The sequence below is a fragment of the Eptatretus burgeri genome, chromosome 5, assembly GCF_056783735.1.
Source record: "Eptatretus burgeri isolate ZD-2024b chromosome 5, Ebu_testis_v1, whole genome shotgun sequence".
Taxonomy (NCBI): Eukaryota; Metazoa; Chordata; class Myxini; order Myxiniformes; family Myxinidae; genus Eptatretus; species Eptatretus burgeri.
Window position 1 is genome coordinate 15,931,131 of NC_140965.1, and position 14,052 is coordinate 15,945,182.

The 14,052-nt window shown below is 42.3% G+C and overlaps 2 protein-coding genes across 2 annotated transcripts in view; one reads left to right on the top strand and one right to left on the bottom strand.

The window, feature by feature from the left end:
- The window catches only part of LOC147025921 (transcription factor ETV7-like), a 38,100-nt gene extending 33,945 nt beyond the window's left edge, over window positions 1-4,155 (top strand). Inside the window, exon 9 of the mRNA XM_085883557.1 lies at window positions 2,899-4,155. Within this exon, the coding sequence (XP_085739683.1) occupies window positions 2,899-3,007 (109 nt within the window). The 3' untranslated portion in view covers window positions 3,008-4,155. The remainder of the gene's footprint in view (window positions 1-2,898) is intronic.
- Window positions 4,073-14,052, bottom strand: part of SAMM50 (SAMM50 sorting and assembly machinery component) — a 76,657-nt gene continuing 66,677 nt past the window's right edge. The window contains exons 14-15 of the mRNA XM_085880826.1: window positions 10,008-10,149; window positions 4,073-5,379 (exon numbers count right to left, since the gene is read on the bottom strand). Of these exons, the coding sequence (XP_085736952.1) occupies window positions 5,334-5,379; window positions 10,008-10,149 (188 nt within the window). The 3' untranslated portion in view covers window positions 4,073-5,333. The remainder of the gene's footprint in view (window positions 5,380-10,007; window positions 10,150-14,052) is intronic.

The window sequence follows — 14,052 nt, forward strand, 5'->3', positions numbered from 1 at the left end:
AGAGAAAGAGAAAGAGAAAGAGAAAGAGAAAGAGAAAGAGAAAGAGAAAGAGAAAGAGAAAGAGAAAGAGAAAGAGAGAGAGAGAGAGAGAGAGAGAGAGAGAGAGAGAGAGAGAGAGAGAGAGAGAGAGAGAGAGAGAGAGAGAGAGAGAGAGAGAGAGAGACGGACGGAGAGACAGACAGGGAGACGGAGAGACAGACAGGGAGACGGGGAGACAGACAGGGAGACAGACGGATAGACGGGGAGACAGAGACAGAGAGACAGAGAGAGTCCTTGGCAGGAGAGAGCCGTGTCTGCTGGTCAGCATCCGACTCCTTAGCCTCTGGCACATATACGCTTGTAAGGCATCGCTTTTTTCCTTTCTCATTTGTCTGCCACATCAAACTTGCTGGGCTCCGTGGGATGCTTCTCTCAACTGTCCTGCTCCCGAACTGCTCGCCGTCCTCTTTCGCTCAGCTCTCCGAATTCACTATCCGTTCTGAGCTGAGGTCCTCACCCTCTGCTGTCCAAGCCCCTCGGCTTTTCATTACCTCACTACTGTGGCTCATTGGCTCCCAAGGAATTTTCACTTTAAAGAAACATACAAACATAGATTACGGTCGGAACTATTTAATGGCTTAATGAAGGGGCAACAATGGGAATCTTTGAGACATGATGGTGGGGAGGGGCTACAGTTATCACTTCCCGAACAAACTTCGAAGCATTTTATATAGATACCACATTTGCGCTAAATGTTTATTGATGGCATAACTAGTCTACTTAAAGGCCCCGTCACACCTTGACGATTTAGCTAGCATATGGCGACGTATGAAAATTTTGTCTAAAACGCTGGCACACATCGAATACGTTGTGGGTAGGTTTTGTATACGTTAAGAGCACGCTGAAGCACGCTGGGATACGTCGTAGTACACCGAGCTCGTCGACAAATTTTAAGCATGCTCAAATTTTTTTGACGTATGCCAGCGTATGACTCACACGTTCCGCATACGCTGGCCATAAGTTGTAGGCATGTTATGCGATTGACACACGTCAACACACGTTACTTGTAAGTTACTCATAAGTCGAAACGCGTCTAGGTAATGTTTAGCGTACCCAAAACTTATTTCTAACCTATGAGGGCCTTGTCACACCTTGACGTTTTCGCCAGCGTATGGCAATGTATCAAAATGTATGTTAAACGCTGGCGTACGCTGAAGTATTGATTTTTTTTTCAGTTTTGGGCGTATTCATAACGAGTTGGACGTATGCATAACGTATTAGTAACGTACACAGAACGTTTCGATAACTTATAGATAACTTATACCAACGAATGCTTAGCGTGTTGTCAGCGTTCACAACCTATGCCCAACTATAGTCTAACTTATGCATAGCGCGGCAGCGTATCGCCGACGATCATGTGGCGTAGCCTATTTTAAAAGGCTGCCGATCGACGATTCAAACCATAACCGCACTAGACATCGAAGTGTCAACATCACCGTCATGCCGAAGAAAACTTCGAAATATGCTGCAAATAAGTCTCCTGGCCATGGCCGTGGACGCAAGGAGGATCCATCATCACCCACACCCTCCCCATCACGCTCACCTTCTACTACTACTACTACTGACACGCTCACCTACTACTACTACTACTGACATGAACATCGACTCACCATGGAGTCTGGAACACTGACGAGTTCCTCCTGTGAACCCCATTTTTATATACCAATTCCCCTAAACGCTGCCAATACGCCATTATACGGTAGCTGTAAGTTAGTAACACGTTCAGTAAGTTCTGTGGTCGTCCGGAAGACGTCAAATACGTCTACATACGTCAATATGCGTTGGAGATACGTTACACATAGGTTCAAAGCACGTTACTCATAGGTTAGAAATAAGTTTCGGGTACGCTAAACATTACCTCGACGTGTTTTGACTTATGAGTAACTTACAAGTAACGTGTGCCAACGATCGCATAACGTGCCTACAACTTATGGCCAGCGTATGTGGAACGTGTGAGTCATACGCTTTGAGCATGCTTAAAATTTGTCGACGAGCTCGGCGTCAGCGTGCTCTTAACGTATACAAAACTTACCCATAACGTATTCGACGTGTGCAGCGTATTCGTCAAATTTTTCATACGTCGGCATACGCTGTCCAAAACGTCAAGGTGTGACAGGGCATGACGGTGATGTTGACACTTCGATGTCTAGTGCGGTTATGATTTGAATCGTTGAGCGGCAGCCTTTTAATAGGCTATGCCACGTGATCGTCGGCGATACGCTGCTGCGCGCTATGCATAAGTTAGACTATCGTTGGGCATAAGTTGTGAACACCGACAACACGCTAAGCATTCGTTGGTATAAGTTATCTATAAGTTATCGAAACGTTCTGTGTAAGTTACTAATACGTTATGCATACGTCGAATTCGTTATGAATACGCCCAAAACTGAAAAAAACATCAATAGTTCAGCGTACGCCAGCATTTTACATACATTTTGATACGTTGCCATACGCTGGCTAAAACATCAAGGTGTGACACGGCCCTTACACCTGTTACCCACATCCCACACCCCCACCTAACAGTTCCCGCAACAATATTTATATTGTAGAAAACCACCAATTACATCGTTTTATGGAAATGTGTGGGAATGCATGGAACCCAATTCTTATCATTTTCATTGGTTTCTATTACACCTACACCACATTTCAACTGATCCTGCAGTGGGGTAGAGCACAACCATGCGATCGAGTACGGTTCTATTGTACATTGACGGAAAAATGACTCCACAGCATCACAGTGAACCTTGTTCCACTGCTTCAGGTCCATTTCTAACAACTGCCCCACTTAAGAATCTTCATGTTAATTCTCCTCTCTCACCAAGCTTAAAGAGGTTATTTACATGCTCTTCCCCTCACCAGATTTCTGAAGAGTCCAGAGGAGATTCTGCAATGCAAAGGAGATCGTCTCTATCACATGGAGCTCTGCGAATCCGAGATGCAGATCTACAAAACGGAGGTCGTGTGGTGACATCTTGACAGGCATCAAGTAGTCTGTCTGGCTGTGAGCGTTCAACGTGAAGGGCAAATGTCAGAAAGTCTTCTCGTGCTGCTCACAACAATCCCACCCAAAGTGCTAATCCCAGAACCCACCCTGTTACTCATTACACTACAAGCTGCAAGGCAAATTCAAAAAAATAACTTTGCTTCGTCGTACCAGAGCCGATCCTGGTGTTATCCTTTTTTCACACTAGAACATGTGTTCGTTTATCCTCAATTTATGTTCAGTTCTTATTTTCAAATGTACCTCCGCCACGGAAGGTGGATGGCGGTTACGTTTTCACCCCTGTCTGTCTTTTTGTGAACAGGATATCTCCAAAAGTTATGGACAGATTCGGACAACACTTGGTGGACGAGTTGGTTAGGTGACAAGAACAAGCTGATGAAATTTTAGTTCAGGCCCGAATCCAGATACAGCCTATCGGTGGGATACAAAACGTAAACTAATCAGCTTGGCAGAGGTATGCGCTCTCCCGAGTGTCCTTCTATTTAGTTTTGCATTTGTCATTCATTAGTTGGCTTTTGGATTAAAATAAATAAATAAATAATCACAACTTTGAAACAAAATGGATTTTAGAAGCTGCTATTGTTTTAATGTCAAGCAGGTCTCACAGCTGGACAAATTTGAACAAACATCTTCATGGAAGGCTGAGTCTGATATTTAGGGTACTCGTACAGTCGTGACATGTCTGCATGATCGAGCAAACTGGATGCACTTGTTCGTTTCATTAAGAGCCTAATTTTAGTCTGTGAGCACGTGACTGCCTCTTACTCCTGTGAATGGTGAGCAGTGATTTTAGTTGGTAATTCTGTTATCTGTTTCTAAAGGAGTATTCTGTGTTTGGCCCATTAACAGCAGGCTTCAGGAGAGTAAATTGAACCAGCGATGCAAAGAGAATGAGTAAGGCAGAGAGATTGGATGAAAAGTGAGTACTCAGTTGAGCCTGTGATGGACCGGGATGAATGAGCCAGGATGAGCCTCCAGTAATCGTCATTTTGACTTTGTAAATCAATGGAATGATTTAATGCTGTAAAATGAAATTTGTATTAACACATTTATTTCATTACAGAAGGGTCTGTACAGAGTTTATATTGAAGTAAATATATTGCTACCACGTCTATCGACTCAGACAATTTTTTTCAGCGATTTCAAAGGCCTAATAACTTAAATTCTTCAAGACAAAAGAGATGGAGACAACAGATAAAGTACTTGGATAAGCAAAGTACAAATCGTGCTCTTGAGTTGCTTAGACTAACTTGAAGACAGACTCTCATGACGCATTTACACTCTATGCTAGGCTGGCTGTAGCATTTACCATTCCCAGGTAACCGGGCCAACTCAATTCACATGAGCTGCACAAGTTGTGGAAAACAAACCAAATACTCACGAGGTTTTGCAGAAGCTTATTTCTATGCTTGTGAAAACAAATGTTGGATAAGTCAAACAAATCAACACTTGGTGCAGAGTGAATGGTTCAGTTAATTGATCCGACGACATTCAAGTCCTGAAGGTTCGAGCTGTTAATGACTCCAGGTGACCACGTCCTTTCCGATGTATGTAAGTGATCGTTAATCGATTTCTGTACGAGGAGATTTGAAGCTTTTACTGGAGGGGCCCAGGTTCGACAAACGTCTAATCTGCAAATGTACATTTTACACACAATGTTCATCGTATTGGTAGAGCAAAGGGTCTTGCTCAAGATCAGAAAAGTATCCTAAAGTGAACCAGTTTAGTCAGCACAGCCATTTGAGTGCAGTATAAACAAGCCATTGTGGATCATGGATTATCCTGGTAAAGCAAATGGAAATGGCTCATGAATAAAGGGCTTTGCGACTGAAGTCACAAAATCATCCAGTGAGAGTTTAATGGTGAAAGCGGGTTCTGTGTCTGAGCATGAGGAGCTGCTTTAGACAGCGAATAACTTTTCAGTTTTCGAGTATTCACACATCCAGGAAACTGGCACATGCATTTTCCTGTTTGTGAGAAAAGCGATAGAGTGAGGGGGGATCGGGGAGGGGGAGCAAGGTGGGACCCGCGTCCCTTCACTTCCTGAAAGGCAGCTTTGGAAGTCGACAAACAAAGTAAGGCAAGTATTTGTGACAGATGGTGAGATGAGGGTAAAACAAGGGCCACTGCACACGAGACCGGCAGTGCGTGGGGAAGGGGTTGGGGGGTTCGGGAGTTAGAAGCGAGGAAAGAGGAAGGCATGTTAGAGCCGAGGACAGAGGGGAAATAGCAGCCGCGTGCCAGTAGCAGACCGTGCCGTGTTGTGGCTTCCAGGACGCTCTTAGGATGTTTACAGGAAGCGAATTCCAGCTCCAAACTGCACCCCATCGCAGATTCTGAAAAACAGACCAATATATAATATTTGGCTTGGCTCGTTTCCCGTTTCACTTCCAGATTGTTTGGTGCACATTTTAACCGAAGATTTTAGCATCACAGCTTGTAATTGATGCTAAAGCACATTCGTGTCTCCTGATGTCCTTGTCCTGCATGCGATATGTGCAAGCTTCTCCATGAGCCTTAAGGTCATCGTTTAAAATAATAAAATGACCAAAGAAGGCTTGGCCGTTGGAGCAGTTTATTTCTAGAATCTCGAATGAAAACTGCACGGCACTGTGAAACTTCACGGTGTGCATAAAAGGACCTGCTACCCTGGGGTCGCAAATTAAATACGACTGAAAATAAGTACGGTCTTTCGAAATAGCAGAGACTCAATTATTCCTAGTTGGCTCCTAAACTGTGCAGAAACACAACTAAACAGCTTGGTTATTAAAGGGGAAATAAACCCCAAATGAAAGCCCAGTAAAGGTGAGACAAATTGGTCAACATTTAAAATCGATTATAATAAATATATAAACACCCTCTCCTCCCTCAGCCTCCTTGGAAAGGTATCTTCGATTCTGAAATGATGTGTACTCGTCAACATAGCACATGAACACGTGATTGTTACCTCTGCTACCAAAGGTGGAAGGAGGTTGTGCTTTCACCCTTCTGTTTATTACTTGCAAAAATCGAAGAATTTTTTTTTCAAGTACATTGGTTGGTAACGTGTTATTCTGTCTGTCTGTTAGTTGGGTCGCCAAAATAGGTGACCCTTATTGTCAGTAATTCTGTCTGTCTGTTTGGATGTTTGTTCGTGTGTCATCAGCATAATTGGTAGTAAACGTGGGCGGATTTTGACCAAACTCGGGTGGTAGGTACACCTTATGACCTAGTGCTTTGGGAATTGTGATGGTTGCTAGGGACACTTTGGTTCCCTAGCAACAACCGAAAAACCTTCAAAATTGGTACCGTTCACGCGAAATCAATTCCGAAAGCCATTATCCCATGTAGGGTTATGAAATTTGGCACGAAAGATCTACAGGTGATGCTCTATCAAATATATTCCGGTTTTTGTGATATATGGAATACTTTACCCGCAGCGCCCCCTACAATTAGGGTATGCGTGAAAATTGGCGAAAATTGAAGGCCCCCTAGCGACCAGGCGAGTGCATCGATACGAATGAATCTTTGCAGGTTCATGGTAATCAATGAGTACTACAACTTTGCCTCAGGACATATTGACCGATTTCGCTTCGGTCAGGGGTCAAAGGTCAACTAGTGCAAAAATCGATAATATGCGAGAGCTGGAGGTGCCTTCACGCCAAATGCTACTCCTCCTCGGGTTATGGTCGGATGGTCATGAAAATTCACACTAATCGTCTGGAATACATTGTGCACAAACGATCGAGCTGGATTTTCAATTTAGATCTTTGTTCACCCACAGCACCCCCTCGAACTTTGGGGATTTCCGATTTCAAACCGCATTTTCGGTACTTTTCATTCAAATGGATACCGAGTAGTTATCAGTAGATGGAACTTGATGAGATTTGATATGCATAATCTTAAGGTGATTCCCTATCCGCTATATGACATCCATTTTGCTCTATATCTTATAGTTTCCAAATGGCAACCCTCTCAACTTCAGTGTCCGAGGGCCATTGAGCATTCCTGCTGAAACTTCAAATTACACTAGCTCCAAGACAATTGAACTGAATCGAATGAAACTTTACATGCTTATAGACCGTAATGAGTACTACAACTTTGCTCGTTTGCATAATGACCTATCTCGATTAGTTCAGGGGTCAAAGGTCAATAAGTGCATTTTTCAGTCAAAATGTCTATTCAAGTCCCCCTACCGGCAAAACGGCTAAACCGATCCAAACAAATTTTTGCACGTGAATACTCCCAGATGAGTAGTACAAGTTTTCTCATTTGCATAATGACCTCTCTCCACGAGGTCAGCGGTAAAAGTGTCGCAATACTAACAGTCCTGCTCGGCGACCCATCGCAGCATACTGGCTTGTTTATTTATTTGTCGATAGCCTGCAGGTCACATTTTTAAACCGATCTTCATGAAACTTCATGAAATGAGTGGGTCATAAGCAATAAGCCTATTACTTGAGGTCAAACGGTCAACAAAGGCCAAAAGTCAACAACTTTATCAAACTTCTAAAATCGTCAATTTTAATCTGATCGAGTGGAAATTTGAAGAGGATTTGCACCTCATATCAGTGAATTCAACCACCAATTATTTTTGAGGTCAACATAGGCCAAAGGTCAACAACTTATGTACAGTTTCTAAAATCCTCAATTTTCATCCAATTGACTTGCAATTTGAATAGAAGGTCCCTGAATTCAACCAGTCAATTATTCTCGAGGTCAACAGATACCAAAAGGTCAACATAGGCCAAAGGTCAACAACTTCCGTGGAATTTCTAAGATCCTCGATGTTCATCCCATTGGCTTGAAATTTCAAGAGGGACTTGCATATCAGGTTACTGAATTCAACCACCAATTACTTTTGAAGTCACCATACTCGGTCCGAAAAGTCGACATAAGCTAGATGTCTAAAATTGTCAATTTTCATCCAACAGACATGAAATTTGAAGAGGATTAGCACATTTGGTCATTGAATTCAACCACCAATTATTTTTTAAGGTCAAATTTGTTTTATGTATTTCGCAAGTATCGTGCTATGCACAACATCTTTCTTGTTTGTGTGCAGGATATCTCAAAAAAGTTGTGGTTAGATTTGGAAGAAATTTGGTGGGCATGTTGGTTGTGTGACAAGGATGAATGGATTTGATTTTACTGAAGATCTGGCTAAGGATCCGGATACTAGAATTTCTTAAGTGATTCTTCACCGTTGAGAGCTTGGGTTAAAAATGATATACATCATGATATCTCAAAAAAGTTGTAGTCGGATTCGGATGAAACCTGGTTAGGTGGACATGTTGGGTGTGTGACAAGGACGAATTGATTCGATTTTGGTGAAGATTCGAATACGAGAATTTTTTTAATTTATAAAGTGATTCTTCATCGTTGAGAGATAGGGCCAAAACGATACACGGGATGATGTTTCCAAAATTTATTGGGCCCGATATGTTCTCGTGGATCAGGCATTGGGTGGTGGAGGTATGCGCTCTACCGAATGTCCTAGTTTTTGATGCGATTTATTCATGTGACATCATGGGACACAGATGGGGTGCAAATCCCTAATGGAGATAAATGTTGAACAATTACATTTCATTTTCATTGTGACGTAATCACGTAATGCTGCGTTGTGGCGAATGTTTTCATAATGAGATCCAAAGTGGAAGTAACAACTTCTATGCTGGATATGTCCAACCTCGGCAGCGATCACTGCATTGTATCATCACATTAACCCACATGGGTGCTCAAATATGAGCCTGAGGAATGGAATTCCATGCCCGAATCAGCTCCTGTCCAGGTCAGAGTGTCTGTGGCTGTCTTGGCAGGGTTCAAATGCGACGATCAATGATATGCCAGAGCCATGTTGTTGAAGGCTAAATTACGTACATGTTGCTGTAAGATCTCTTTAATATATCGATCTGCTGTAAAATTGCCATGGATACAGATCAGGTTGGTGCAAAAAGGTTTCAGCAATACCATCCAACATCATGACGCATCCACATCCAAAATTTGCAGCTTCCTGGACACAGACCGTGGCAGGTCACTTATTACGTCTTCTATTGACCCATGCAAGGCCACCATGCCTTTCACAGAGAAACATTCATTTATCGCTGCACACAACACTTGCCCAATGCCTCCATATCCATCAGCCGTGCCGATTTGACCACTGCAAGCATGCTTGGATGTGTCACGGTGCAAGTGTTGAATGTTGAGAACAGGACAATGAGCACAAATCCCTGCATGATCGAGATGCCTGAAGACGATGTTTGACACTTATCCTGCGAGGTCCAGCGAGTATTTGTCGTGCTCTGGGCAGTTTGAAACCGATTGCGTCGATGGGTCGTTTGAATGTTTCAGTCCTGACCGGAAGTCGTTATCCAGGGAAGTCCACTTCTTGGGACATCTGTTGTTGATCCAGTGGCTTGATATCTTCTGATGTCATAAACAGTTCCTATCGTCACATGAAATAGCCGTGAGACAGGCCTAATGGAAGACTCTGCTTGAAGGTGTCCAATGATTTGATTCCTCTCATTTTCTGGTAGATATGGTATTGTGATGGATTGTTAAAGAATGTAATCAGTGTGTTTTTTTTGGATGATCCATACACTGGTGTTTAAAATTTCCTCAGAATGCCTGGTGTCATCTCCAAAAACCTCAGGGGGGTTTGCACGTATTGAACTATTATTGCGTGAAGCAATTACGTTACGTGGACATTTGCAATAAGCTGTTCTGTACATTCCTCAAGCCAAAAAGGCCCTTGGAATGAACGCTGGAACAATTACATGATCAATTCTACAGGTTCAGTTGTTTTTTTTTTAAATGGCTGAGAGTGCATTAACTGGGGCTGCATATGAGATCAATTCCATAAAAATAGGGAAATCGTTTTTGTTTGCAGAAATGTCATTTTGGATTTCTCCCTCCCCTCAACAACATCCACCTCCCCCCCACCTCCACTGACATGTTTGGTCCTCAAAACCACATACATACTCACCGGTCTCCAAGCTGGACTCCGGTAGGAAAGCAGTAATTTAGTTCCAGCCGGGCAATGTTTCCGAGCCGCAAAACCACGCCGGCCCCATATGCCCAACGCAGACAACTGCCGAGGCGAGAGACATGTCCACGTAACCCCTCACCTGCACACGGGAAGCACAGTTGAGTGGATTGGATTTATATGGAGATGGAGAGGAACATGGAGATTAATTGAGGTATAAATGGTGATGGCAGGTCATCGTTTTCCAAATCTCGTTAGGCATGGGGAACCTCCAATTATGATGGGATTATAAACTAGAAGTTACATTTCCAGGTTCAAATAATATTAAAAGGCTTCTTGGTTCCTGCTCACTATGGTACATGACTGACTGCTAGTAATAAGGTTATCACCATGCTGAAATTTCTGGGAAGGACTCCACCATTTCTACTTAAACTGGATGGTCACATCACAACTCAATGCATTAGCAACAAGAAAAAGAGCAATCAGAGGTTGCAGACCCTCACCAGGACTTATTTTGTGTGGTGTTTGTGTACCGGTGTGTTACGTAATTAACAATAGACATAACTCGAACTGCCACTTGATAACTGCCGGCAGTGATGACCGGGTACCAAGATGTCCCGCTTTGATCGGACACTTGACCCTGACCCATGGCATTTATTATTATTCATTTTAATTCAGAATGGGATTAAAATAAATTCAATTCAAATCAAATGGAAGACCAAATACTGGAGGTAGACTCCTGCATTGGAGTAATCAGAAGGAACCCAAACAAGCAAAAAGCAAAGATTAAGCCATCAGGAGGAACCTGCATAGGATTCAGGTTTCAGCTGCAACTCCTCTACTCTCAAACCCACCCAGGTGCACAAAGTGAGCCTTATTAAAAATAAAAAAACGACCCAGATCAAAAAATATAAAATAATAATTCTGGATGGGAGACCATGTGTCTGATCAGGTTGAAATGTAAAATGTATATTCCCATCTCTACTAGATCATAATTGTGAAGTTTTACGTCGATCGATGAAGTGGTTCAACAGAAATAATTTTTTAAAAAAGATTTCCATTCAATGTAATATTAATATGGCTGCCAGACCATGTGACATATCAATTATATTCATGGACACCTTGTTATCCAAAAGGCTTGGAAAATATGTGTGTGAAGTCTTCCCTCACTCTGTCCAGCCATTATGGAATTTTTTTTTAACGTTTTAGGGTAAATTCAATATCGCTGCCAAATCATGTGACCTATGACATCATAAGTGTGAATGTTTTATTCCTCATGGATAGGTGGTCATAGCTGTAACGTTTCACCTCAATCTGTTCAGCCTTTTCAGAGAAGATTTTTGAAGGTTTTATTTATTTATTTATTTTAAATATGACTGCCAAAACATGTGACCGATGATGTCATCAATTTATTTTTGTCGACCAAGATGACCCTCAAAAATTTTCATACTGATGGGATGTAGCATTCTTTGTATGCAATTATGACATCATAACAAAGGCACCTTTGACATCATACAAAAATCATACTTATTCCCCATGCGGAGTACTTGCCATGTGCCAAGTTATCATTTTTTCCTTGATACAGAGGTCCAAAGTTTTTCCTTTTTTTTCCCCAACATGGCTGCCACACCACGTGACCTATGACATTATAATTATCATTTCAACATTCTACATGAGTAGTCACTCCGATGGTGAAAATTTTGTATCAATCTGACAAGTGGTTGCAGATTAAAAAAAAAACCATACTCACGTTCTGTGCAAACACAACCAACCAGACAGACACAGACAAACAAACAGACCAAAATGCAATAACCTCTCCTCTGGCGAGGGTAATTGGCATGGACATACATACTTACGGACAACCCGAAAACATAATACCTCCAGAGACTTCGTCAGTGGACGCATTCAAATATTAGCTTACTCCTCTCTGTGCATGTGTGATCGGGGTGAATTCAGACACAGGGTAAGGTAAAACGAGACTCGTCTTCCTATTCATACTCCGATTTGTGTTTAAATGTAACATTTGATTAGAAATTGTTCCTCGATCATAAACTATTAAGACAGACGGACATGAACCAATTGCATAACCCCACTTTTTGCTTTGCATGTGCGAGGTAACAGTTTCCACAGACATGTTCAAAGCTCAACACCAGAATCCTTTTTCCTGCGCATCTGATCCTGCACATGAAGGATGTAGACTGACCACATGTCCACAACTAACAAATTCCGAAACTCTAATTCTGAATCAGGACAATCTAATATAATCCTGAAAAAAATTAGGTTAAAACAAGTAAAACAAAAAAAAACACAAAAAAGACAAAATGTCATAGCCCCCGTTGTTTGAATAATTTTCCAAAATGGAGTAAATCGGCTAGCCCATATTTATGAACAACTAAAATGGCCGCCAGTCTACCAGTCGGCCATCTTTGATCAGATCGCAAAATAAAGTGAGGAGCACATGTATGTCATCATGTACTGTGCTTGTGCCAAGTTTGAACAAAATGGGACCATGCATGTTGCAGAAATGGTTGGGGACACATTTAAGTGACAAAATGGCCACCAGTCAGCCATCTTAGATCTGATCTGGACAAAAAACAAAAAACAGAAAAAAAAGACGCATATGCAAGCCATCATTCTTTATCTGGGTGCCAAGTTTGAACAACATCGGTAAATGCATGTCCAATTAATGGTTGAGGACATGTTCAACATCGGGCTTTTTAAAACTAAAATGGCCGCCAGTCTACCAGTCAGCCACCTTTGATCAGATCGCAAAATGCAATGAGGTGCAAGTGTACGCCATGGTGTTATGTGCGTGTGCCACGGTTGAACAATATCGGACCATGCAAATCCAAGAAATGGCTGGGGACACGTTGAAGTAACCAAATGGCTGCCAGTCGGCCATCTTGGATCTGACCTCAAAACAATATGACGTGCTTATGTAAGCAATAATTAATTATCTGGGTGCCAAGTTTGAACAACATTGGTAGATGCATGCCCGAGAAATGGTTGAGGACGTGTTTCACACTGGGGTTTTTTTTAAAAACAAATAAAATGGCCGCTAGTCGGCCATCTTTGATCGCACTGCGACACAAAATGATGTGCACATGTATACCATCATGTGTTGCCTTTGTGACAAGTAGGAATAAAGTCGGTCCATACATCTCAATCAGGGATATGGTTGCGGACGCACACACGGCCACGAAAATCGAGACCAAATCCATAAGCCCCTGTTTCGGACCAAGTCCAACGGGGGCTAAAAAATAAAAACAAAAACAAAAACCTGTGGTCAAATTAAAACCACCATCTAACATTTTATTTAAAAACATTAAAAATATGCTTTTAAATATAATGTTAGCATGGGTGCTCGACCCATTATACCAGACTCGGTGACATAATGGTTTCGTGCTGCTTCCTTGCTTGATGCTTAGTATTTATAAAGGCTAGAGCATGGACAAACAACCATAGGTTGGCAATTATAGTGCAGGCTTTGAGGCAATTGGCTGACTGTGTTCAATTTCCTTATAAGGGGGAGCTCTTAGTTATTATTTTTATTATTTGTACTTTATTGCTAGTGAGAAGAAAGAGTCATGGGATGATGGGCAGAGCTGGTGCCAGGGGGTAAAAGAAGCCTGGTTTAAAATTGTTGTTTTCTTTTCGATGTAGAAACCAGTGGAAGCTGGAGCCAAATGCCGAGACTGTGGCAGAGGAATAAGGGTTGGCAAGAAGTTGCATGGGCATGAGGATGGGGAAAGGAAAGGTTAAAATGTGTTTTAAAGGAAAAGCAAGGCGGAGGACGGATGTGGTGAGAGGTTCTAACGGAATGAGGAAATGACTGAAAGAAAGGAAGTTGGTGGTGGGAATGTACAAGGGGTTTGTGCTGTTGGTGGGGGTTTAGAGAGAGAGAGAGAGAGAGAGAGAGAGAGAGAGAGAGAGAGAGAGAGAGAGGAGGAGGAGGAGGAAAGGATGGGGTGGGTATAGACTATAGAGGGACAAGGAAAAGGCAACAATGAGGGATGAAAAAGCAAGTGTGGATGTAGAAAATGAA